At 44.0% G+C, this 26,532-nt stretch overlaps 1 protein-coding gene across 1 annotated transcript; it reads right to left on the reverse strand.

Moving 5' to 3' along the window:
- Nucleotides 1–370: 370 nt before the first annotated feature.
- On the reverse strand, nucleotides 371–11,303 carry LOC123060601 (uncharacterized). Its single transcript, XM_044483378.1, has 3 exons — nucleotides 11,129–11,303; nucleotides 10,588–11,035; nucleotides 371–2,796 (listed from the first exon to the last, which is right to left on the reverse strand). Exons 1-3 carry the CDS (start codon nucleotides 11,161–11,163, stop codon nucleotides 655–657), a joined length of 2,625 nt encoding a protein of 874 aa, XP_044339313.1. The 5' UTR covers nucleotides 11,164–11,303; the 3' UTR covers nucleotides 371–654.
- Nucleotides 11,304–26,532: the final 15,229 nt, after the last annotated feature.

Consider the following 26,532-nt stretch of genomic DNA (forward strand, 5'->3'; position numbering starts at 1 on the left):
AAATAAATGGAAGGCATCCGGAGCATCGGTCTCGGGATGTTACATAGGGCGAAAGCCTGTTTCGAGATGGTGTCGCATGTGTTCTACAAAGTGCAAAATGGGTCGGTAACACTCACTTCGCAGCATAAGGCAAACAGTTGCAGAAATAACACTGTCTTCTCAGAAAGAATTATTATTTACTCACACTGTTCCAAAAGTTAGTGTCGTGTTTTCTAGTTCAAATTTGAACTAAAACCACACTTATTTTTGGAACGGAGGGAGTACAAACAACTTAGATTCGACAGGTTTTTCAAGTCAAAGAAAAAAGTATCATGAGCTTGGGCCCTGTTATGTTGAGAATGAACCTTGCAAATATAAAATGTAGGTAACATTTTCTGCCAATAACATCTATTTAGCTTCCAGACCAGGAGTAACAATACAGAAATATAACAGAGTACATGTCTTAGGCTACACCAGCCATGGATCCAGGTTCAGCTGACGAAGTAACTACTTACGAAGCAAACAAAGCATTTGATGTATCACAACAGTTACAACAGAAAAATGTAACAAACACTTTTCAAAAGGTTCCAACTAAATGAATGAAATTGAATGAAAACAGGGCGATGTTTTATAGATCCATGCAACTGCAACCAAGCAAAAGTTCTACAAGGGGTATCATGCTCCTTTGTTCTGAGGACCTGCAGCATTTGTGCTCCTACTTGCGAACGAAACACAGGAGTACACAGGTGCAGAATCGCCGTCACCTGTGCTATTGTTTGGCACCAGTACATGCTTCGCCCCAGGAGTAAGCTTCACTGGGCCTGATCTCTTCTGCACATAGCGGCCACTAGGTGAAGTATTGGAATTGCCAAGAATAACACTCCCCACTCTGTTATCTGTATTTCTGGCCAAAAGGGTCGCATCTCTTATGCTGTTGGAAGGTACTTGAACTACCGGATCTGGATGGTTGAATGTTAAACCCACAGAATTAAGATGACAAACTGACGAGCTTGCTGGATGCACAACATGTTGCTGACGCAAATTGGCTTGGAAACCTGAAGATGGTGTACCATGCTGTCTGCTTGTAGGCAAAGGTGGTGCTGTGGGTGGTTCTGTCCTAGTGATAGAATCAGAGTAATAACAGCTCGACGGGGAATTCTGTTGGAATGCTGCACTGCCATGATTGGAAGGAGGTGGGCACCCCAATAGAAAAGGCCGATTGGTCTTCGAGTTCGAAAAATCAATAAACCTGTTTTCATATGGCAACTGATCTCCAGAAAGTACATTAGCTGCCGGCAAATGGTGGCTGTAACCATGTGTAGTCCGTACCTGACTTCCACTTGCATTATATGTTGGAGCATGAATTATACTGGTAGAATTTACTGTATCATTTGGGAAATTCTGGGCTTGTAAAGAGAGAAAAGGCCGTCCTTGTTGTGGCAAGAACACATTTGCGTTCAGATAGTCATTGGTGAAAGTACCTGTATGCTTCTGCGCAGTCTCAGAAAATGATTCAGCTCTGGTAGTGCAAACTGAAAGATCTTTACCCATCAAACGAACTGTCTGTCCTGTGGAAGGTCCATTCTCACGCGGCACGTTCAACTTAGAACGAAAATTTAACTCCTTACTTTGCGACACATTAGATTCATGAGATGGCCAGGAAGAGAATTTGCCGCTGGTAGAAAACCAACTCTGGTGCTGCCGAAATGAACCCTGAAATGTATGATCTGGCAATGCGCAAGGAGACGTACTCATAGTCATAGTATCTTTTACTGAAACATTACTGCAACCACGACGAGCCTCAGCATGTTCAGTTAAGCTCAATGGAGGAACAGCAGCATCTGTATCAGAAACTTTTATCACCTCACCATGCAAAAATGTGCCTGCCGAACTTGAATTCGTTAATCTTTCCAAGTCAGCAGTAGATTGTTCGGTATCCAGTCTGTGTGAATCAACAGAAAAATTCATCCGGTTTTCTCTCCCATCAAGCAATTGGACATCAGAACTTAAGGTTTCCTCATGTGTATGCTCCAGGTTTGGTACCTCTGAATATGAATCATACCTTTGGTCCAATTCAGGAGATTCCGGTAGCACCATATTCAGATCAATCAGAGAAGCGGACATCTCCCTGTTACCAGGCTCAGGAGAATCCTCATGATCTGAATTCTTATTTGCTTCTTTCGTCTTAGTGAAAGCTTCCATGGGAATATGAGAAGTACCACTTTCTGCAGTTATGCATTTGTCAGGAGAATCCTCATGCTCTGGATTCTTATTTGCTTCTTTTGCCTTAGTGAAAGCTTCCATGGGCATATGAGAACTACCACTTTCTGAAGTTATGCATTTGTCTCCTTCGGTAGACGTGAATGATGATGATGACGACGAGGATGACGATGAAGAAGCCATAGCATCTGAAAAGATCTTACAGAGACTTTGTCGTTCTGGTAGCTCAAGTATAGCATCTGCTTCTGAGAATTTGACACGTTTCACTGATTTGCGGCACAGTTCTATTACTTCCTTGCCCTCTGAATTGCCACGTTTCTCCTTGACCATTTTCACTGATGTGTGCTTTGTGCACTTTAGAATGCCATGCTTAGGGATAAAACTTTCCAGATCTCGCTGTTTCCCCACTTTGTCGGCTTTATTGTTGTCGATATGCTTTTGTGTGTCAGCCTTCTTCTTATTTATATTATTAATCTTCCACTGCTTCCTTCTCTCAGACATCTTTTCTCTCTCTTCTCTGTGATGTTGTGGAGCCTCAGGTTTCTGTGATGAGTGGGTATCCAGTCCATCAAACAGGTTTGGATTGTGAAGTACTTCCTACAGAATTGAGGAGCATTATTTGAAACCATAAGATACATATAACTGTAAGTACAAAAAATAAATGAAAAACTGAAGAGCACAAATCAGATCTACCAGATGTATACCAAGTTCAAACAAATCATCAGGAAAGCAGAATACCCTAGACGGGAAAGTTGCTGCATATATATACTATGTTGTGTTCATAGAAATTTCGGCACAAGTGGGTTATACACAAATGACATTGGTGTTGCAGGCATGCATATAGGTGATGAACCATGCGTTTACACTTTACACCCACTGCAAAATTCACAATCTTAAATGTTCTTCTGTAGATACATTTGTTAATGTCAGTCTCGTATATCATCACCAATGTTTAGGAGAAAAATAGTTTTAAGATCACACCCGGGTTACAGTCCTATGTACATATATATTGGTGATGATGGATGTCTAAAGTGGCTCTAACACTTTCTATAGGAATGAATGCTTGATGCAAACATGGTTATGCTCTTTTGGAGAAGTGTCAAGCTAACAAGACCTTCACCACATACTGACATCTAAGGCACACCTCGCAGGTGCCACAATGGAAATGATGAGGCATTGGTGTGTATGACCTGTCCTTGACAAAATCTAGTATAAAGAATTGCTTAAATGTAGATACAATGCACAAAATCAGTAACATGAAGCGGCACGCAAAATAAGTGGGCGTTCAGACTTGATCCAGGACAACATGCAACAATTGATGCCACCTAGTGTTAAACATGGCGCCTCGAGTGCCCAAGATGCCAGATGTCATGTGGGTATCGGCGTATGCGGAGAGCTACAATACCACCAGCCCGTAGGAGTCCAGGCAGATCGAGATACGCATTATCTCTACTTATTCCTAATTAGCATTAATTTCGAATGAGAGTTTGGAACTTTGGATGTGGAATGATTCGCCCCGAAGAAAGTTTTCCTGCTATATACAAATTTAGTTAGACTCCGGATGAAGCCATCTATGGACGTAAACCAAAATGTGTCACATCTACAGACGTTTCGTTGCATGATGCATGTGAAGACGGTGGTGCCGCACCTCTCAAAACACACTGATCGCAGCACCAAGATGGTGTTCATTGGATGCGAGAGGACTTCCGGCAACAATGCATACCGCTTCTACGACCCACGACTACTACCTCAGATCCAATGCTCAAGTACGTGACAACAGAACACACACGGCAAGGTAAAAGTAATAACCAGGTGGAATGCAAAAATCTCGGTAGAATAATCCACTATTACGCACAAATATTTACAGCTATGCTAGTTTATACAGCTTAAATCACATTATACTAGTTAAAAAGTGCAGTATACTCACAAACATATGTGTAATAACCACTTATACCTAAGGATATAAAAGAAAGAAAGATAATATTTGGATCAGACAGGAACTGAATGTTGGTTATGTCACATTCATATCCATATTTTAAGAAAAATACATATACAATTATGCTGCAATCCAAATTTGAATTTAGTTAAAGAGTTCTCCTTTACAGTGACTTCATGTTTGCATCCAATTTATTTTATTCTCTTCTCCAGCTTGTTACCCAAATTTATAGAACAGTTTCTATATGGCTAGGCCAGTCCTTACATTAGATCATTCTATAGCTCTAACTTAAGAATGAAAAATCAACTTAAACTAAAAATAATGCAATATATATTTTGAAGTCCTTCAGAGTTTAGACGCATACAGAATGAGTATTCGTGTAATGAACCTATTCCTTGAACTTTTTTTATCTATCGATGCATCGATTGTGACTAAAAGTTTTCATGTTTTTTCGAGAAAAATATAGTTGTGCACTCATTAAGCTCTGTAGTTGATTTTTTTGACAATAAGGATGACATGGTTGCCACAATATGGTGTCTACTCGTCCTCAGTGCACCAACTATAAACAATCTTTTGACAATTACCTTATATACTTAATAACATTTAATTGACAGATCAACTAATAAACTTCCTTTTTAATGTTATAAATGAATATACATGACCAATTCAGCCTTACAGAGTATCTTCATAGGGTAAAACAGACTTCGACGCAATACACTTTTTTCACTTAACATCTATTAATAAAGATGCACGCAATGAAGAATATGTATAACAAAATATCTAAATCATTAAGCTGAGAACAAAACTAAAATTAACAATCTTATAACAATGATCTCAATATTAAAGATTTTGTGTATTATACAAGGTAAGTAGGAAATAAAAAATGCTATTTGCACATGAAGAGAAATATCTATGTTCACACACACGCTTCAAACTTAGGTCCACCAAAGTACCCTAAAGATATTATGTGGACCAGCCCATCAAACATGGAGTATTATCCCTTAGTTAGAGTCCTAGTTGGTTAAGCATCTTTGTTACAAAAGAGTTCAGTCAATTTAGAGATCGTACTAGAGTTTGAATAGATTTATCGCTTGTTGGTCGAGTCTTGTCTACTATATTAAAGGACCGACCCCTCTCAATAAAGCAGAGAAGAATATTGTCGTTTACTTTTATCTACTTTTCAGTGATTAGGGTTAGCTGAGTAGTAGATTCTTCCAATTTGGTATAAGAAAATAGAGATCAAGGCTGTGGAGCATGTGAAGATCATCACGAAGCAATTGGAGGTCTTCACACGCCAATGATCAGAGGACCAAGCGTTTCTTGTCAGGCTGGTGCATCACTTGAGCAACGGCTGACGGCCCCACCGCCAGATTCCACGGCTGCAGAAGCCGCCCATGAGGCCATGACGCCACCTCCAGTTCTCAAGCCCTTCTCCCCAGCGACGACACGCCCCTGGTGCTTCCCCTCGCCAAAAGCACCTCGATATCCCCTTATCCAACGGGGGAATCACAGCGCCGCCATTAGCAGTCCTCCACACACCAGGCAGATTCCCCACCACCATCACCCCCTTATTTTCCTGCCTTCACCGTTTACTTCCCCTCAGCGCAACCATGTGTAGACTACTGCCAACCACACCATCAGCCCCCAACACCCTTTTAACACCTCTAGTCATCTCCTTACTCGCCACAACCACCCCCCTAACATTGACCTAGGCCACTTGGCACCCTGACCCTACATCCCAAATCCCGCACCAGTTTCTCCGCCCACCTATCAGCAACGGCACCATACCATCAGCAGCAACAACCACAGATTTTTGCCGCCGCCCGTAAGGGCATCTCCAGCCGTTGGCCCCCCAGGAGGGGCAAAAAATCGCCCCCTGGGGACGCACCGGCGCTAAACTGCACACTGGGGGCGTGATGCCCCCCAGTCGCGCCCCCCCACGGGTTTTTAAAATGTTCAAATTCGGCGCAAACACAACGCAAACACGTTCGAGTTCGTTCAAATTTAAACATATTTTACAAAAAAAAGGAAAAATTACCGCGGGCTACCCTCGCCGTCTCCCTCGCCGCCCGCCTCGCCGCCCGTCCACGCGGTTCTACATGCCGAGAAGGCTGTAGAACCGCGTGTAGTCACCGCCGTCATCGTCGTCGTCGTCGTCGCCCCCGCCGACGCCTCCGCCGTCCCTGCTGCATCCCTCCCCCGGTTGGCGCGGCGGGTTGGACGGTCCGGGGGCGTCGTCGTCGTCGTCGTCGCTGTCGAGGACCATGACGCCGTGCTCGTCCTCGCGCCCACGCTTGCGGGCGGCGATCTCCTCCAGGGCCCGGCGCTGCCGGACCATCTCGTCGCGGAGGTAGTCGTCCCGCGCCCACCGCAGGGCGTCCTCGTCGGAGAAGCCACGCCGGGCTATCTCCTCGTACTCCGCGGGGAGGCCGGGCTCCGGCTTGGGCTCGACGAGGACGAAGCGGCCGGTAGGGGAGGCGTTGTCGCCGATGCGGACGCCGGAGCTGTGGGTGCGCGCACTGACAGGCGTGCCCTGGGGCTCCGGCTTGACGGGGCGGAGGTGGAGGCAGGGGGAGCCGCCGGATGAGGAGGAGGACCCCCCGGTCTCCATGCGCCTCGGGGTCCAGGAGCTTCCTCGGCGGCATGAGAAGGACGGGGGAGCGGGGTACTCGAGGCGCGGCGTGTTGCCGCCCTCGATGTACTCGAGGACGGCCTCCAACGTGCGCCCGGACACGCCCCACCAACGACGCCGGCCGGCGGCGTTGAGCCTGCCGGAGGGCACGACGCCGTTGGTGGCCTCGAGCTGCTCGGCGTGACGGCGGCGGAAATAAGGCTCCTAGAGCAGGCTGTCGGGGACGTACCGTGGCCCCTCCCTCGCCACACGCGGCAGGGACGAGCGGATGCGTGCGATCTCCGCACGCCGCGCCGCGCCGGTGGGTACCGGCGGCACCGGCACGCCGCCGGCGCTGATCCTCCATGCCCCAGGCACCCGCATGTCCGACAGGACCAGGTACTCGGCCTGGAAAAGGAGGCGAGCCTCGTCCTCGTGAAGATGGCGGCGGCCGAAGCCGTTCGCCGCCGCGCCGTCGCCTGGGAAGCGCTCGGCCATGGGTGTGATGAACTGGAGACGGCGAGAGAGAGGAGAGGGAGGAACGACGACGGCGAGAGAGTGCGAGTCGCCGAGTGCGCTGGGCGCGTCTTATATAGGCCGAGGCGTTGCCCGTGCGCGAGCCGCCGTGTGTACGCGTGGCGGGCTAGGGAGAGCGAGGGACGCGCGTCATCCGGTCTTCACTGCGCCGCCCGTGAGGCATCAATGGCGCAGGCTGACCGGCGCGGCAGCGCGATAGCTTTGGCATTGATTCGCCGCGGGAAACGAGGCAGGACGACGAAGGGGTGAGAAGAGAGCCGTGTTCCTGACGCGGCGGGTCCGCGGCTGTTTCGCGCCAAAACAGTTCGCCCCGGCGCCCCCGGGCGCCCCGCAGCGCGCCGGGTTCGGCCTGGATCCGGCGGCGCTGTTTTCGGCCCAGGCCGGCAAAAATCGGGCTCCTGGGGGCACGACTGGGCCGATTTTTCGGCGCCGGCGCAAAAAAAAACGCCTGGGGAGGCCTTCCTGGGGCGCGGCTGGAGATGCCCTAATGCCTTCATGCCTCCACATGCCAACCGATTTCACACGCCATCCTTTCTGGGGGCGCGGCTGGAGATGCCCTAATGCCTTCATGCCTCCACATACCAACCGATTTCACACGCCATTATCGGCGCTCCCTCCGTCCACAACCCATGGATACACCCCACCCAATACCTTCCTTCGGCCCTTACCTAACAATCACCTCAGATGAACTTCCACAACCACAACTTCCCAATGAACCATGGTTCAATCGATCCTCTTGGCCGGCTCAATAGGTGTGAGCAGTTTTTTCGTTGATAGCGTATGGATGAGGCTGACAAGGTCTGCTCTGGACCGCAGATGACCACCACACAAATGACGCTCAATTCTGGTACTTACTACTCAAGTGTGATTTCAGCAATGTCAACATGGGAGCAGTTCAAGGAAGCTTGCCACGAGCCACGTTCAGTTTGGGACGTCACTCCATGCCAATCCCTTGGATGAGTTGGCACGTCTGTCGTTCACTAATTCCTCGGTCGCCGACTATACTATCAGGTTTCTAGCGCTCAAGTGCAGCAACAGTGAGCCATTGACATCGTCCAAACAACGGTTTATGTACACATGATGGTTGCCTGATGGTCTTCGCATTGAGGTCGAGCTTCAACGGCCAGCTGACCTCCACACCGCCCTCTCCTTCCCCAAGGCGTATGAGTAGATGCATTTTCCTCCAACAACATCACCACACCAGCCTTCTAGTCCTACAGGGCCCTTGTGCACCGTTGATCTTCCTGCGGTCAATGCAGCTACAATACTTTCCCCTGTAGTGCCACTAGCACATATTCTAATCATAGACCACTCCAAAGCCAATCCCACCACAACAGGTTTAGCGCCTCGTTCTAGCTGTCAGGGCCTTTCCATCAACTTCGACAAGAGTTATGCTAGGGGTCTCACCAATGCTCGCGGCTCTTCTTCATCAAGGCTGATGACTACGACCAAGATAGCTCACATCTGGTAACACCCAACGTCCCCTGGGAGGAAATTGACAACCTACGGCTTGCAGACAAGTTGTTTTCCATGGAAGGGAGAGATGTTATGTGGACCAGCCCATCAAACATGGTCTTATCCTTTAATTAAAGTCCTAGTTGATTAAGCATCTTTGCTAGAGAAGAGACTTTAGAGATTGTATTGTAACACGAATAGATTTACTGGCTTGTTCGTCAAGTCTTGTCTACTTTATAAAGGGGCCGAGCCCTCTCAAATCTCAATAAGGCAGATAAGAATATTGTTGTTTACTTTTATCTACTTTTTTTATCCACTTTTCAGTAATTAGGGTTAGGTCAGTAGTAGTAGATTCTTCCAAAAGAGTATCCTACTAAATTTCTACTTTCTATTAGTCCAGTTTACTAGTTAATTAATGGAATAGTCCCTAATACAGTACAAACAACAGATTATGGAACATGTCAAACATACGGTGATAGACTGACTGCGACATGCATATTGGGAACCACCACCCTCTTCGAAACGCTGCTTGCATGCATGCTTTACGGTTGTATTACGAATAGCTATGATGAGCATACATACATCACGAATAATTGAACAATAAGATAGGTCGATAGAGGTGAATAAAAGTACTCCCTCCGTTTTTATTTACTCTGCATATTAGATTTATAGAAAAAAATATGAACATTTACAATAGCGAATCTATATGATGTGGAAGTGCATTCAATAATGAATCTAATGGTATTGATTTATTGTTGTATATGTTAATATTCTTGTCTATAAACTTTGTCAAAGTTTACAAAGTTTAACTTTGACCAAAATTAATATGCGGAATAAATAAAAACAGAGGGATTATCTATGTAGTTAATGATGAAACCCCCTTATATCCAAGAGAAATGCAGAAGATATCAATGAAATAAATGCCGGCTCCACGTCCTCGTCCGATTATAAAGTCTCTGTGTATGGGTCTCCGGGCCCGACTGAAATCTGCATGAGGGACACTAAGTAGGCACCTCTCACAACTCACCGTGCATGGTGTCAGAAAAGGCAAAACGACACACCATGCATGTGCTGTAAGATAAGGTACGTATGCTGCAGTATACTACCACTAGTGGTTTGATTACTGGTGGTCATCATATAATCTACCGGATTCTTATTGATTATATTGGTCCTAATTCACTGCATGAGCAGCCATCAACCTCACCAAGTTCCCCCAAGATCTGCCCAAATTCTCACACGAATGTCCCATTCCCTTTTTTCCCTGACTTGCACTGATCGATCAAAGTCCACAAATTAAGCATGAAATAACAATATTTCCGCATGCAGATGGTAAAGAAGTAGCAAATGTACCAAGAAAGAAAACACAGTGATCGTTCTATTGTTACTACCCAATCCCCATGAAGGTTTGGCCAGAAAATCGCCGTGCACCTGCCAGCAATTACCACACAATCTTCTAGACGAACTAGCTAGGAGTAGGCCTGGCTCAAATTAGGTGCCGGGATCGGCACATCTATCCACAATCCATACATAAAATATCCTGCGAGGCGATGCGTCGGTCCATATAGAACCACAACTAAATTGCCCCAACAATATGTATCCACAAATAGCAATCACATTAGTTGCTAATACTACTGATAACATGGCAATAAGACAACCAAATCCTAATTATATCGTGCTAGCAAGCATCTAACCATCCTCCTACTGTGTCTAGCAAGTCAATCAAGACCTGAACCAACCATTCCATCAACTCTTAGGAGTAGTAAAAAGTAAAAATACGTGGAAATAATAGCAGACGTGATATCATTTCATTGGCACACACGGAAGACTTGGGTTGGGCTGGACCACGCACCTTTGTGGCAGCGAAATTCCCCTCGGGCTCTCGGCCTCCGCTGCTCTCCGGCGCGGCAGCCACTGCCGCCGTCTCCTCCTTCTGCCCCTCCTCCTCCTCCTGCAGCTTTCTCTTTCGTTTCTTCTCCTCCTTGGCCCGCCTCGCGATCGCGCACAGCGCCTCGTCGCCGTCCACCTCCGCTTGCTCTTTGCATCCCGTATCACCGGCGGGGGGCACAGCCAAGGGGGGCGCCGCGGCGAAGAGGTCAGAGATGGACCTCTTCTTCGGCGGTTTCGCCTTCCCTGGCGCTCTCCTCGGGGACGCCGCCGCAGCTGCAGCAGCCACGGTGGAGGCGAGCTCGTCCGCCCACCACCGGCACCTCGGCGCCCTGAGAGGCGGGAGATCCTCGACGCCCAAGAGGCGCCGCCCCTCCGCCGATGTCTTGCACCTCATGCTCGCCGCGTACTCCCTTCGGACAGATCACAGCCGGAGATCAGGAAAAAATAAACGCAAACACGACCGACATAATACCGACGAGACGGCGCAGCGCCTCCACACGAACCTGATGGAGAACGCGGCGGCGGCGGCGGCGGCCATGGGCGCGACGTCGACGCGCTCCCTCGGCGCAAATCTGGGTTCGATTTCGGGGCGGGTTTGGTGATCTGGGGGGAGGAGTAGACTCTGGAAGGAAGGAAGGGGGGGGGGGGGGGGGGGGTAGGAAAGAGGTGAGGGCCAGGAATGGCAGGTTGTATTTAAAGGATTGTGACCGTATATATGGTATTAATAATTCGAGGTGCCTTTGATGACACCGAGGCGAATATTTTACTTTTTTTCCCGCTCTTCTCACCGCTTATTTTTCAGTCAGTAATCAATGTCCTGGCTGGCATCGGTGTCGCCCCGTCCCCAGGAGTACTGCCGCGGACAGCGACAGATGATGAACAGTGACCAATTTGTTTTGCTTTATTTTGTGCTTGGCTGGTGACGTTGCACCATCACGGTCTTCGGTTCGACGGAGGGCATCATCATGTGATAACGACCGTGGGCGGTGGGGAGCGCACAACTCAGCCCCTCCCCCATCCAAGCATCTAACCTTTGCGTGCGGCTACCGTTTTCTGTCCAGGGTATTGAGACACACAAAGAACCACTTATAAAATTTTGCTTTGTTTCAAAAGTACAACCCATGCTGTTTATAGGGCTATATGCATGTGTATTACTGTTGTGATTTGTTTATTTGTGAAATGAGGCTAAAAAAGGTGTTCCTGCATTAAAACACGTAAATATGATGGTTGGCTAGGTGGGTCGGTAGTGTTTATGCCTATGGTTTAGTATTTTGTGCTCATGTAAAAACACATAATAGTACAAAGTGTATAGTTTCCAGAAAAGATGCGTTAAGGATGAAGGAGTAAACAAGATGGTTGGCTAGGTGTGTTGGTAATGTTTATAACTATGGTTTAGTTTTTCAACTCATGTAAAAACATATAGTAGTATGTTTAATTATATGAGCTGGCATGCACCATACACGCCAGCACAAGAGATTATGATTTGACGTTATTGCACATATAAACCCGCATATAGGAAAGTTGGGGAAATGCGCTGGCACTAACCAGGCCTGGACCATCCCAGGTGAAGAAACAGAGCATCCAATTAGTATGGTTATTAATAATATGCGCTGGCATGCACCACGCACGCCAGCACAAGAGACTAGATTTGGTGTTACTGCATATAAACTCATATATAGGATAGTTGGGGAGATGTGCTGGCATTAACCTGGCCCGGACCATCCCGGACGATGAAAAATTGCCCCCAATTTCCAGCCCCCCTCCCCCCTCTCCCAAATTACTAGCACTTCAGCCCATTAGGCCTGATAAATCCTTGGCCCAATTTTGTCCAGTTGAAAAGCCTTCAGTTCCCTCATGTTCTCGACGATGGTACTTCGTCTGTCCCTTGCGGCAAGTTTGTACAATAGACGTCTCAAAAAAAAAAAGTTTGTACAATAGAGCATATGCCCAATATTTTATTCCTCTATCGAATTTCCGTCCTATCTCTTCGTCAATTTGACTTTGATGACCCATGTCTTTGTCTCAGGGTGATCGGTATGGGTGACTCACTGTCCTGTGTGACTGGGTGTCTCACCCTCACTTCTCCCTCCCTCGCCTGTTGCCCAGGAGTTCAACGTCCATTGCTTAAGACCATGAGTTCCACAGTCCGCATGGCGTGCCCTCCTTCTAATTGCTCTAAATAGCGGGGTGTATGGGAATTGGGATCATCCCCTAGTACCCCAACACCATGTTACTCCGTCCTTCCAAACATATAAGGGGCGGTTGACTTTGCACGGTCATTGACGACTTTGACCAGTAATATATACCAAAATACATGAATTGAACATGTCTAAATAGTATCGATATATTTGTCTTGCAAAACAATTTTATTTCATATGTTTGTGTACTAATTTTATAGACATATAATACATAAAATTATATTCAAAATGGTGCAACGAAGACCAGAAAAGTCAACCGACGCCTTATATTTTGGGAAGGATGGAGTATTTATACTTTTAATCTAATTAATCATAAAAAGGGACATCAAATTTTAGACGTATATGATACAAAGAATCTTTTTTCGTTTATTTTGTAAAAAAGTTACTATTTACATTCTCGATGTCTTGCGTAGCTTTTGATATTAATGTGTTCCCCTTATTTAAAAATTATTTCACAGAAGAAAAACATGATAATATACTTTCCAGAAATATATATTTTTCAGGTATGTTGGCATTGTGCAAACACGTCATTGACGAGACTATGCTCGACACAGGCCGGTGCTCATTAGTTTCTAGTTTTGCATGCCAAACACATGTGTTTTTATCTTCAAAGGTAGAATATTATGTGAGCATCTGCTATTGTAATGTGTTCAGAAAAAGTATGAAAAATAGGGGGTTTTGGGGCAGTGCACCTCCCAGCCGACAAATTTAAGTGTGTAACGCATAAACCCTATACTTGTGCTATGTATAATATACTAACGAGCATCATGATGTAAGAAATTTCAAACTATAATATTTTGTTTGTCATTTGTTGGTCCACTGTAAGTGTGTAAGGCTGCTGGTGCTTATGACTTCCTAGCTATGCACTCCAAACTTTTTGACTGTTCTTTGCCAAAAAAATCTACAAAAAAAAAAACGTCTACACCATCTATCTTAGCCTTCATCAATTGTAATTTTATTTTGTACAGGTTGTTATGCGTCCAATCGTCTTTTCATTGTACTGGCTACTATTTTCCTTGATAATTATCATATCTAAGTGCCCTTTGGCATCTTGTTTAAAAAAACATGATGATTCAAAATAGACAACACACATATATCGGTTTTTTTGTTATATATTGAATTTTTAAGTAGATATATACAAGCACAATGGGATTCTTGTTGTTCATGTTGTGCGTAAAGATCAGGTAGGAAATGACGCAATACATATGATTGTTTCCAATAACGGGAACGGCATAAGTTACATAATTGAAATGGTTAATATTTGGCTAGATAACCGTTTTACAAAGAAAAAAACTTGCCTTCAGTTTTAGAAAATAAAATTACTCAGATAGTTGTGGTGGGCCTAGGGCTAGGGCTAGGGCTAGGGCTAGGATGGCTCTAACCCTAATACAACCCCAGTTCTGAAAGGGGCATACATGCATAATTTTGGACATATCAAATATGGACAATCCCCAGCACTGCTAGGCCCAAGGAACGTCGCTTTGGGAAGCACTTGCTCCTTGATGAATAGTAAAATTTTAAAAAATGTTTTAAAAGTTAAAAACATATTATTTTTGTTTATGTTCATGGTAGTGTCCAAAACATACTTGAAAAGAAAACAAAGTTCAGTGGTCTAAGAATGCCAAAATATTGGTGGTCAACACGTTTTATTTGCATTGGTCGTAATGGTTAAGTACCGCACCCCTCCTGCCCTGTCAAAAAATTTGCAGATAACATTTGGATATGAACATAAACGTGTATAATTTTTCAGCATTCTTTTTGCATTTTTTTTAAGCGGGAGCAAATGCTCCCAAAAACCAAACTGAATACCTGCAACTCAGCCCCCTTGGTTCCTCATTTTTGTGCCCGTCCCTTCCCATAGATCAAATGGACAAAGTGTGCACCATTGGATGCACTAGAACCTTCCTAGCCGAGATTTGCCTTGGATCATTCAAGAGCCTCATATAAATCATGATTAATTGTTTGGATACCTAGAATCGTCCACGTAAATGAAAATAATTATTACCTAACATTGATTCACGTACGGGGCGTTTTCGCCGAGTTGCATAAGGCTCTCAAAATGAGAATTATCATATAATAGTGTCTTGCATATGATATTAGTGTATGGTATTTTTTTAACACAATATAGACTCACACGCTCACATAAACGCGCATACACTCATCTCTATGAACGCATACATGCGCACCCTACCCTTATGAGCACCTCCGAGAGACTGAGCCGGCATGTTATTTTGAGATTTTATGAAGTCACCGTAGGCTCCTCGTAGTCGACGGGAACGTCTTGAACGTGCATCACCAGAAATCCTGAAATAAATCCAGGATAAATACGAGCACCATGATTTGAACTCTGGTGGGCTGGGATACCACTGTCCTCCTAAGCATCCAACCATAACTTTGTTCGTATTATGATACTACCTCCCTAAGACTACTCACAGTGGGGAGTAACATAAAGTAGTAACTTGCCGATGTTACTAGTCTATGTTACTACCTCCATAGTGGGTAGTAATATATGGGTGGTATCATGAAATAGTTCATTTATTAGGCTATAGACTCATTATGCCTTAAAATGTGTGATGTTACAGTAACTACCTAAGTTATCACAAACCCTCTCTCCTTATTAATCAGCTGCAACATAAGCAATCTTGTATTGAAATGTGTGATGTTACTAGTTAAGTTATTCCCATTGTGACTAGTCTACGCATAGTATCATAGACTGATATCATAAATGACCTAACTTATTGTCATTTATGATCCATAGTAGCACATCATTTAATACGACACAGTACCAACACATCATGCATGATAATCAATCAGACATTTCTTTATTTAATATATGTCACTTCATCTAAACTACTTAGTTGACATGCATAATACTTCATAGGGTAATTCCGTTACGAGCAGCCAAACGAGTTCAGATCATACATAGTCCACTAGAGAACCCTCATCTTCTATATCCAAATACCTAGCCCCTGCAACCACATTTTTCTCGTATGTGTACTTCCACATCACCTCAGTTATTTATAGCCATCCAATCAAAATTGTGTTACATCCTCAAGTCATGCACGCGCTCATAATTTACAATCTTACATTATTATGGCCACCTAAACCACGTCACCCCTCATAGAGTCACGCATGTACGTTTTCTAGCTGAATCAATTCATGCATGTCAGTCATAACTTTATTTTTTGTGTCAGTTTTTGAATGGTCATGGACGGTATATATGTTGGACGCTTGCAATAAACATACATACTTCATGCTTTCCATTTTTTTAAAGACGACACCACATTAAGTTCAGTTCGAATGTATTTCTATTTGTATACTCATTTTGCCACATACTTGGTAGGTTTTATTATTTTTAAAGTGTAAACCAATAACACTTTTACATTACTTTTTCCTCTAATTTAATTAATTTTAAATATATTTTTAGAAAAGGAGGATGACCCTAGTCTATGCATCTGGGAGATGCATGCAGCCACTTTATTAATTATTCACAAAGTCCTTAAAAATAATACATCAATATGTCTGAAGGCGCCGTAGTGGCAACATCTGTCACTACTCCGCCTATCCGTTGATGAAGCAACATACCGGGTCTGGGGCACAAACCGATCCGACGCACTCATAGGTCGTCATCGCTGTCTCCCATCAATCCATCTTCAGAGTAGGTACTGACGCATCGACATTGTCAGGCCTGCCGTTGATGCCCCCACGACGCCAGACAACACTCCCTCCCTACGCACGTTCATCATCACGCATCCGTCGCCGAGATTTTGCCACGCCTTGCCGCCAAGACTCCACGGCGTCGATGCATCACAGGGAAAGCCGCTCAACCGCAGATGCCGTCCACTGGTCCCTCGAGTCTATGCACACCTCCAAGAATGACGCCCTCAAGAGGGGTACGACACATGGGCGCCGCCGTCATCCGATCGACTGATCTAGGGTTTCCCTTGTAGGTAGCAGATAGGGGTCTAGAGCTTCTCCATGACGATGCCTTCAAAAAGTGGACGACGCATAAAAACGCCGCCGTCGCCGACCTTGGCAACGTGCTAGGAGTAGGGTTTCCACCTGAATCCGCTCGAGGACCCTCCATCCAGCATTGTGTGCAGGGGATCGCCAACGATCACCGCCACCGCGCTTGGAGCAGGCCGTACCGGCCGGATCAGATCTGACTGGAGACTAGGCCCACCACACCGTCGCTGCAGTTGAAGTCAGATCAGATCTGACACGCCGCCGCCGTGGGCACACAACCAACATACAACGGGCCGCCCCCACCGTGTCACCATCCCGATGAGGATGCTACCGCCTCTCCATGTGGCCGCTGCCCCTGATCTATGGATCACGGCCGATACAGCAGCGTCGCATGGGGCATCATCTAGTTATCTATATATGTGCTACCTCTTGAGCATGCGTTGGTTTTCCCTTGAAGAGGAAAGGGTGATGCAGCAAAGCACCGTAAGTATTTTCCCTCAGTTTTTGAGAACCAATGTATCAATCCAGTAGGAGACCACGGGCGAGTCACCTCGTACCTACACAAACAAATAAAAACCTCGCAACCAACGTGATAAAGGGGTTGTCAATCCCTTCACGGCCACTTGCAAGAGTGAGATCTGATAGAGATGATAATAATAAGATAAATATTTTTGGTATTTTTATGATATAAATTAAAAGTAAGGATTGCAAAATAAAATAGATTGGAAACTTGTATGATGGAAAATAGACCCGAAGGCCATAGGTTTCACTAGTGACTTCTCTCAATATAACATAAGTATTATGGTGGGTGAACAAATTACTGTCGAGCAATTGATAGAATTGAGCATAGTTATAAGAATATTTAGGTATGATCATGTATATAGGCATCACATCCGTGACAAATAGACCGACTCCTACCTGCATCTACTACTATTACTCCACACATCGACCATTATCCAGTATGCATCTAGAGTATCAGGTTCATAAGAATGGAGTAACGCTTTAAGCAAGATGACATGATGTCGAGGAATAAACTCATGCAATATGATATAAACCCCATCTTTTTATCCTCGATGGCAACAATCAATACAATACGTGTCGTTTCCCTTACTGTCACTGGGATCGAGCACCGCAAGATTGAACCCAAAGCTAAGCACTTCTCCCATTGCAAGAAAGATCAATCTAGTAGGCCAAACCAAACTGATAATTCGAAGAGACTTGCAAAGATAACCAATCATACATAAAAGAATTCAGAGAAGATTCAAATATTTTTCATAGATAATCGTGATCATAAACCCACAATTCATCGGATCTCGACAAACACACCACAAAAGAAGATTACATCGAATAGATCTGTAAGAAGATCGAGGAGAACTTTGTATTGAGATCCAAAGAGAGAGAAGAAGCCATCTAGCTAATAACTATGGACCCGAAGGTCTGAGGTAAACTACTCACACATCATCGGAGAGGCTATGGTGTTGATGCAGAAGCCCTCCGTGATCAATGCCCCCTCTCACGGGCACAGAAGGTTGCGGCGGTGGAATTAGGTTTTCGTGGTGTCCTCTGATGTTTTCGGGGTACATAGGTATATATAGGAGGAAGAAGTAGGTCGGTGGAGCCACAAGGGGCCCACGAGGGTGGAGGGCGCGCCCCCCTGCCTCGTGGCTTCCTTTCTGGTTGCTTGACGTCCACTCCAAGTCCTCTGGATCACGTTTGTTCCAAAAATCACGCTCCCGAAGGTTTCATTCCATTTGGACTCCGTTTGATATTCTTTTTCTGCGAAACACTGAAATAGGCAAAAAAACAGCAATTTGGGCCGGGCCTTCGGTTAATAGGTTAGTCCCAAAAATAATATAAAAGTGTATAAATAAGCCCATTAAACATCCAAAACAGAATATATAATAGCATGAAACAATAAAAAAAATTATAGATACGTTGGAGACGTATCAAGCATCCCAAGCTTAATTCCTGCTCGTCCTCGAGTAGGTAAATGATGAAAATAGAATTTTTGATGTGGAATGCTTCCTAACATATTTTTCAATGTAAGTTTTCTTTATTGTGGCATGAATGTTCAAATCTGAAAGATTCAAGATAAAAGTTTAATATTGACATAAAAATAATAATACTCTAAGCATACTAACTAAGCAATCATGTCTTCTCAAAATAAATGGTCAAAGAAAGTTATCCCTACAAAATCATATAGTCTGGCTATGCTCTATCTTCATTACATAAAATATTAAATAATGCACAACCCCGATGACAAGCCAAGCAATTGTTTCATACTTTTGATGCTCTCAAACTTTTTCAACTTTCACGCAATACATGAGCGTCAGCCATGGACATAGCACTATAGGTGGTATAGAATGGTGGCTGTGGAGAAGACAAAAAGGAGAAGATAGTCTCACATTAACTAGGCGTATCAACGGGCTATGGAGATGTCCATCAATAGATATCAATGTGAGTGAGTAGGGATTGCCATGCAACGGATGCAATAGAGCTATAAGTGTATGAAAGCTCAATAAAAGAAACTAAGTGGGTGTGCATTCAACTTACTTGCTCACGAAGACCTAGGGAAATTTGAGAAAGCCCATCATTGAAATATACAAGCCAAGTTCTATAATGTAAAATTCCCATTAGTTTATGAAAGTGCCAACATAGGAGACTCTCTATCGTGAAGATCATGGTGCTACTTTGAAGCACAAGTGTGGAAAAAGGATAGTAACATTGTCCATTCTCTCTTTTTCTCTCATTTTTTTATTTGTGCCTTTTTGGCCTCTTTTCTCTTCTTTTTTCGTCCAAAGTCTCATCCCGACTTGTGGGGGAATCATAGTCTCCATCATTCTTTCCTCACTGAAACAATGCTCTAATAATGATGATCATCACACTTCTTTTTACTTATAATTCAAGAATTACAACTCACTACTTAGAAAAAAATATGACTCTATGTGAATGCCTCCGGCGGTGTACCGGGATATGCAATGAATCAAGAGTGACATGTATAAAAAAATTATGAATGGTGGCTTTGCCATAAATACAATGTCAACTACATGATCATGCATGGCAATATGACAATGATGAAGCGTGTCATAACAAACAGAACGGTGGAAAGTTGCATGGAAATATATCTCGGAATGGCTATGGAAATGCCATAATAAGTAGATATGGTTGCTATTTTGAGGAAAGTATATGGTGGGTGTATGATACCGGCAAAAAATTCGCTGTAATAGAGAGGCTAGCAAATGTGGAAGGGTCAGGGTGCGTATAATCCATGGACTCAATATTAGTCATAAAGAACTCACATACTTATTGCAAAAATTTATTAGTTATCGAAACAAAGTACTTCACGCGTGCTCCTAGGGGGATAGATTGGTAGGAAAAGACCATCGCTCGTCCCCGACCGCCACTCATAAGGAAGGCAATCAATAAATAAATCATGCTCCGACTTCATCACATAACGGTTCACCATACGTGCATGCTACGGGAATCACAAACTTCAACACAAGTATTTCTTAAATTCACAATTACTCAACTAGCATGACTCTAATAACACCATCTCCATATCTCAAAACAATTATCAAGTATCAAACTTCTCATAGTATTCAATGCACTTATATGAAAGTTTTTATTATGTCTAAATGAAAATTACCACGCTGTTCTAAAGCACTCTCAAAATAATATAAGTGAAGCATGAGAGATTAATTATTTCTATAAAATAAAACCACCACCGTGCTCTAAAAGATATAAGTGAAGCACTAGAGCAAAAACTATAGCTCAAAAGATATAAGTGAAGCACATAGAGTATTCTAATAAATTCCAATTCATGTGTGTCTCTCTCAAAAGGTGTGTACAACAAGGATGATTGTGGTAAATTAAAAAGCAAAGACTCAAATCATACAAGACGCTCCAAGAAAACACATATCATGTGGTGAATAAAAATATAGCTCCAAGTAAAGTTACCGATGAACGAAGACAAAAGAGGGGATGCCTTTCAAGGCATCCCCAAGCTTAGGCTTTTTGGTGTCCTTGGATTTTACCTTGGGTTGCCTTGGGCATACCCAAGATTAGGCTCTTTCCACTCCTTGTTCCATAATCCATGCAATCTTTACCCAAAACTTGAAAACATCACAACACAAAACTTAACAGAAAATCTCGTGAGCCCCGTTAGGGAAATAAAACAAAACACCACTTCAAGGTACTGTAATGAACTCATTCTTTATTTACATTGGTGTTAAATCTACTGTATTCCAACTTTTCTATGGTTTATAAACTCCATTACTAGCCATAGATTCATCAAAATAAGCAAACAACACACGAAAAACAGAATCTGTCAAAAACAGAACAATCTGTAGTAATCTGTATCAAACGCATACTTCTGGAACCCCAAAAATTCTAAAATAAATTTCTGGACGTGAGGAATTTATCTATTAATCATATACAAAATGAATTAACTAAATAGCACTCTCCAATCAAAAATGGCAGCAATTCTCGCGAGAGCTAAAGTTTCTGTTTTTTATAGCGTGATCAAAAAGACTTTCCCCAAGTCTTCCCAACGGTTCTACTTGGCATAAACACTAATTGAACACAAAAAATACAACCAAAACAGAGGCTAGATAAATTATTTATTACTAAACAGGAACAAAAATCAAGGAATAAAAATAAAATTGGGTTGCCTCCCAACAAGCGCTATCATTTAACGCCCCTAGCTAGGCATAAAAGCGAGGATAGATCTAGGTAGTGCCATCTTTGGTAGACAATTCTTCACTGAGGCATCTATCTCCCTTAGGAATTTCTTTCTTTCTAGTGATTATCAAACTCTTAGGGGCAAGACCAAAAAATTCATTTGTAGCAATTGGTTCCTTAATGATAGCAAACAGATTGGGATGAATACTTATAGATTTAAGATCCGTAGTTTCCTTACTAGATGATTCACCCTTATTTTTAGGAACATACATAAGCTTGGCAATTTTAGTAGGAGGACTTGGAATATTCTTTACGGAAGAAAAAGCGGTTCCCAAGGTCGTAATGATACCCTCAAGTTTATCGATTCTAGTAGAATCTAAGTTTATTTTCTCATTAACTATGGGTTCCTTTTCCTTAATATTTTTCAAAGTCATTCCTACCTTAGATCCGTATTGGGTAATTTGATTGTGGATCTTTTTATATAGATTTTCAATTAATTCAATAGTAGAAACTTTATTTTCAATAATTTCAAGTCTTTGCATAACATGCTCCAAAGTTAACATAGTTCCATTAACCAAAAGAGGTGGTGAGCCAAATAAATCTAACATAGCATTATAAGAATCAAAAGTATGGCTACCCAAGAAATTCCCTTTGGTAATGGTATCAAGGATATATCTATACCAAGGATTAGCACCTACATAAAAATTGCGGAGAAGAACTGAAGTAGATTGCTTCCTGGTAGATCTATTTTGAGCATTGCAAATTCTATACCAAGCATCTTTTAGATTTTCTCCCTCCCTTTGTTTAAAATTTATAACTTCATTCTCGGGAGACAACGGAGAAGATATGAGACTAGCCATGACGACAAGCAAGCAAACTAAGACATGAGCAAACAAAGAGAAAATGGGCAAACGAGGAAAATAGAGAGGGAGAATAGAGAGAGAGAGTGCGAATAAAATGGCAAGGGTGAATTGGGGGGAGAGGAAAACGAGAGGCAAATGGCAAATAATGTAACGCGGGAGATAGGGATTGTGATGGGTACTTGGTATGTTGACTTTTGCGCAGACTCCCCGGCAACGGCGCCAGAAATTCTTCTTGCTACCTCTTGAGCACTGCGTTGGATTTCCCCGAAGAGGAAGGGATGATGCAACAAAGTAGCGTAAGTATTTCCCTCAGTTTTTGAGAACCAAGGTATCAATCCAGTAGGAGGCTACGCTCGAGTCCCTCGAACCTACACAAAACAATAGCTCAACGCAACCAACACGCTTAGGGGTTGTCAATCCCTTCACGGTCACTTACGAAAGTGAGATTTGATAGAGATGATAAATAATATTTTTTGTATTTTTGGTATAAAGATGCAAAGTAAAAAGGTAAAAGCAAAGCAATAATAAAGTGATGGAGATTGATATGATGAGAAAGAGACCCGGGGGCCATAGGTTTCACTAGTGGCTTCTCTCAGGAGCATAAATATTCTACGGTGGGTGAACAAATTACTATTGAGAAATTGATAGAATTGAGCATAGTTATGAGAATATCTAGGTATGATCATGTATATAGGCATCACGTCCGAGACAAGTAGACCGAAATGATTCTGCATCTACTACTATTGCTCCACTCATCGACTGCTATCCAGCATGCATCTAGAGTATTAAGTTAAAAACAGAGTAACGCCTTAAGCAAGATGACATGATGTAGAGGGATAATTTCATGCAATATGATAAAAAAACGCCATCTTGTTATCCTTGATGGCAACAATACAATACGTGCCTTGCCGCCCCTTCTGTCACTCGGAAAGGACACCACAAGATTGAACCCAAAGCTAATCACTTCTCCCATGGCAAGAACAACCAATCTAGTAGGCCAAACCAAACTGATAATTCGAAGAGACTTGCAAAGTAACCAATCATACATAAAACAATTCAGAGAAGATTCAAATATTATTCATAGATATACTTGATCATAAACCCACAATTCATCGATCTCAACAAAAACACCACAAAAAGAAGATTACATCAAATAGATCTCCACGAGAGAGGGGGAGAACATTGTATTGAGATCCAAAAAGAGAGAAGAAGCCATCTAGCTACTAGCTATGGACCCGTAGGTCTGAAGTAAACTACTCACACTTCATTGGAGGGGCTTGGATGATGATGTAGAAGCCCTCCGTGATCGATGCCCCCTCCGGCGGAGCTCCGGAACATGGCCCAAGTGTAACACCCCATATGTAACCTGCCATGTTTGTATTCCAACTATTGCCATTGCCGGCACTAAGTTATGATTTTTCCTCGTTGTTGGGTTTTGTCTCCGTGTTGCTTTTGTCTTTGTCATGCATCTCATATCATATCATCATGTGCATCGCATTTGCATACGTGTTCGTCTCATGCATCCGAGCATTTTCCCTGTTGTCCGTTTTGCATTCCGGCGCTCCTATGTCCTCCGATGTCCCCTTTTACCTCTTTTCGTGTGCGGGTGTTAAACGTTTTCGGATTGGACCGAGACTTGCCAAGAGGCCTTGGTTTACTACCGGTAGACCGCCTGCCATTTGGACTTCGTTTGATACTCCAACGGTTAACCGAGGAACCGAAAAGACCTCGTGTGTGTTGCAGCCCAACACCTCTCCAAAGTGGCCCAAAGCCCAGCTAAACCCCCTCCATCATCTCGGTCGTTCGATCACGATCGCGTGGCCGCAAACCCTGGTCAATTTGGAGCCTCCTAGCTCCTCCTATGTATAAATAGGCATCTCCCCCAAAATTTCGGATCAAACCCAAGATCCCCCTCCCCTCCGCGCGGCCGGACGTGTCCGCCCGCCGCCGGACATAATTTCCGCCGCCGCCTGACGAATCCTCGCGTGCCACGTGGCCCTCGGAGCCCCACATCGCCGCCTGTCAGCGCCGGCCCGCCCGGCCCGCAGAGAGCCCCCGCGGCCCGTTCCCGCTGCCGCGCGCCCGAGGAGCCCGCTGCCTCGCCGCGCCGCCTGATCCCGCCGAGGCTGCCGCTCCTCCTCCTCGCCGACCGCCGCTCCTTCCCCGTAGCCGGCGCCGTACGCCCCGCCGCCGCACGGATCCGGCCCGGAGTCGCCACCGACCGCGTTGCCTCGCCGCGTCGGACACCTCATCGCCGTCCTTGTCTACTCTGGCCACCGGCGAGCCCCTCATCGCCGGATTCGGCAACCTCCTTCCTCTCCGGCCGTCTACAGTGTTTCTGGCGGACCTTGTAAAGCGTGCACGAACCCTAGATCCAAATCTGGGAGGTTGACCTTGTTTTTCTCCTAAGTCCCAGTCATTTTTAGCATTCTTCATCATGTCATAGCTCTGCATCCGTGGCTCCATTTTGGGCGTGTAGCATATCAAATAGTTCATCTCGACGAGCACTTCATTTCATTCGATTGCATCATGTTCATTTTAGTTCATCTTGATGCCCAAAATGCAGTTGCAAGAGTGCTATGTAATGTTAGTTTCAGATTCTTATCAGAATTTGGACATTTGTCATTTTTGCCATGTTTAATGTGTGCCTCCTATGAACTTGAGCCCTACATGTGTTTTGAAGTATGCCGTGCCATCTTTACAGGGGTGTATTCCATGTATTTTTGTGATCTTTGTGGTGACTAGCACAAGCATGCAAAGTAGCTCTCGTGATATTGCTGATTTCAGGGACTTAGAAATCTTCTAAGTCTTTTCCCTGATAATATTTTTATGCCATGTATTTATGTTGCTACAGAGTGATCCATGCCTCTTTTGAGCATGTTCAGTAAGGATCATTTTGAGATATTGTTGTGCTCTATCCATCCATGTCTTTGTTTGCAATTATGGAGCCCACTAGCATGACTCAATCTTGCTCTACTTTTGCTACAAAATGTTCCTGGCAGATTGTTTATGTGTTAAGCAATTTTGCCGAGGTTGTTGTAGTTGATACGTGCATGCTATGAGGTTGTTCTTTCCACGTTTAGCTTCTATGCCATGTCTACTTGCTGGGTGTATGCTTAGTTTGTCATGTAATGCCTTGTGGTGAGTGCATCGAGCTCATAAACATGCCTACATGAATCTGTTTTGCCATGTTCTAGTTTTCTTCTAAGTCTGAATCTATTAACGAACTTGCTATGTTCACATGGTTGCCATTGTATTTTCTGATCCCTTTTGGCTTATGGTCAGTAAGGGACTTTTTTGTATGCTTTGAGTAGCTTCATTATATGCCTTGCTTTTCCATGATACGTTCCCGTAGCATGTTGATATCTTGCTCTAAACATTGCTTCCTGATGTTAAAATCCTGGCATGTTATTTTCACTAAGTCTGTAACCTGTTATCTTTTGCACTTTTGCCATGCTTGTTTGAACCTGCTATTGAGTGAATTAGCCGTAGCTCAGTGTTCATCTTTTGTCAAGCATCTTGAGTGGATCACTGCCATGTGATTTGTTTCTATGTTAGAGTGCAGTAGCTTGTTGTTCTTGATGCATTTAGATGGCCTCGTGCTGTTAATCGCAGCTTTGTGCCATTATTGTTTTGCTTGCCATTTGCAAACTGTGCATCCGTTTCCGGTGATCTTTATATTGATTTCGACCGAAATCAACTCATCTTTCCAGCGGCACTCTTGGTTTTCCAAGTTGAGGCCAGGTTCAATCTTTCCTTTCCAAAACATGCATATGCATTGCATATCACGTCCCACATATCATGCCATGTTTTGCATCATGTTGCGTGTGCATTGCACCGTGGTTGATTGTGTCTCCCTTTGCTTGTGTTCTTGCTTTGGGTAGAGTCGGGAGACGAGTACGTGATCGAGGAACCAGTTAAGTATGCTTACGAGGATCAAGCTTACGTCAACTCGGAGAACTTTGCAGGCAAGATGACCATATCCTCGAAATCACTTTTATCTTTGCTTGCTAGATTCTCGCTCTTTTGCTATGCCTATGCTACAATACCTACCACATGCCTTATCATGCCTCCCATATTGCCATGTCAAACCTCTAACCCACCTTGTCCTAGCAAACTATTATTTGGCTATGTTACCGCTTTGCTCAGCCCCTCTTATAGCGTTGCTAGTTGAAGGTGAAGATTGGAGTTTGTTCCTTG

The sequence above is a fragment of the Triticum aestivum genome, chromosome 3A (assembly GCF_018294505.1).
Source record: "Triticum aestivum cultivar Chinese Spring chromosome 3A, IWGSC CS RefSeq v2.1, whole genome shotgun sequence".
In the NCBI taxonomy this organism is placed as follows: Eukaryota; Viridiplantae; Streptophyta; class Magnoliopsida; order Poales; family Poaceae; genus Triticum; species Triticum aestivum.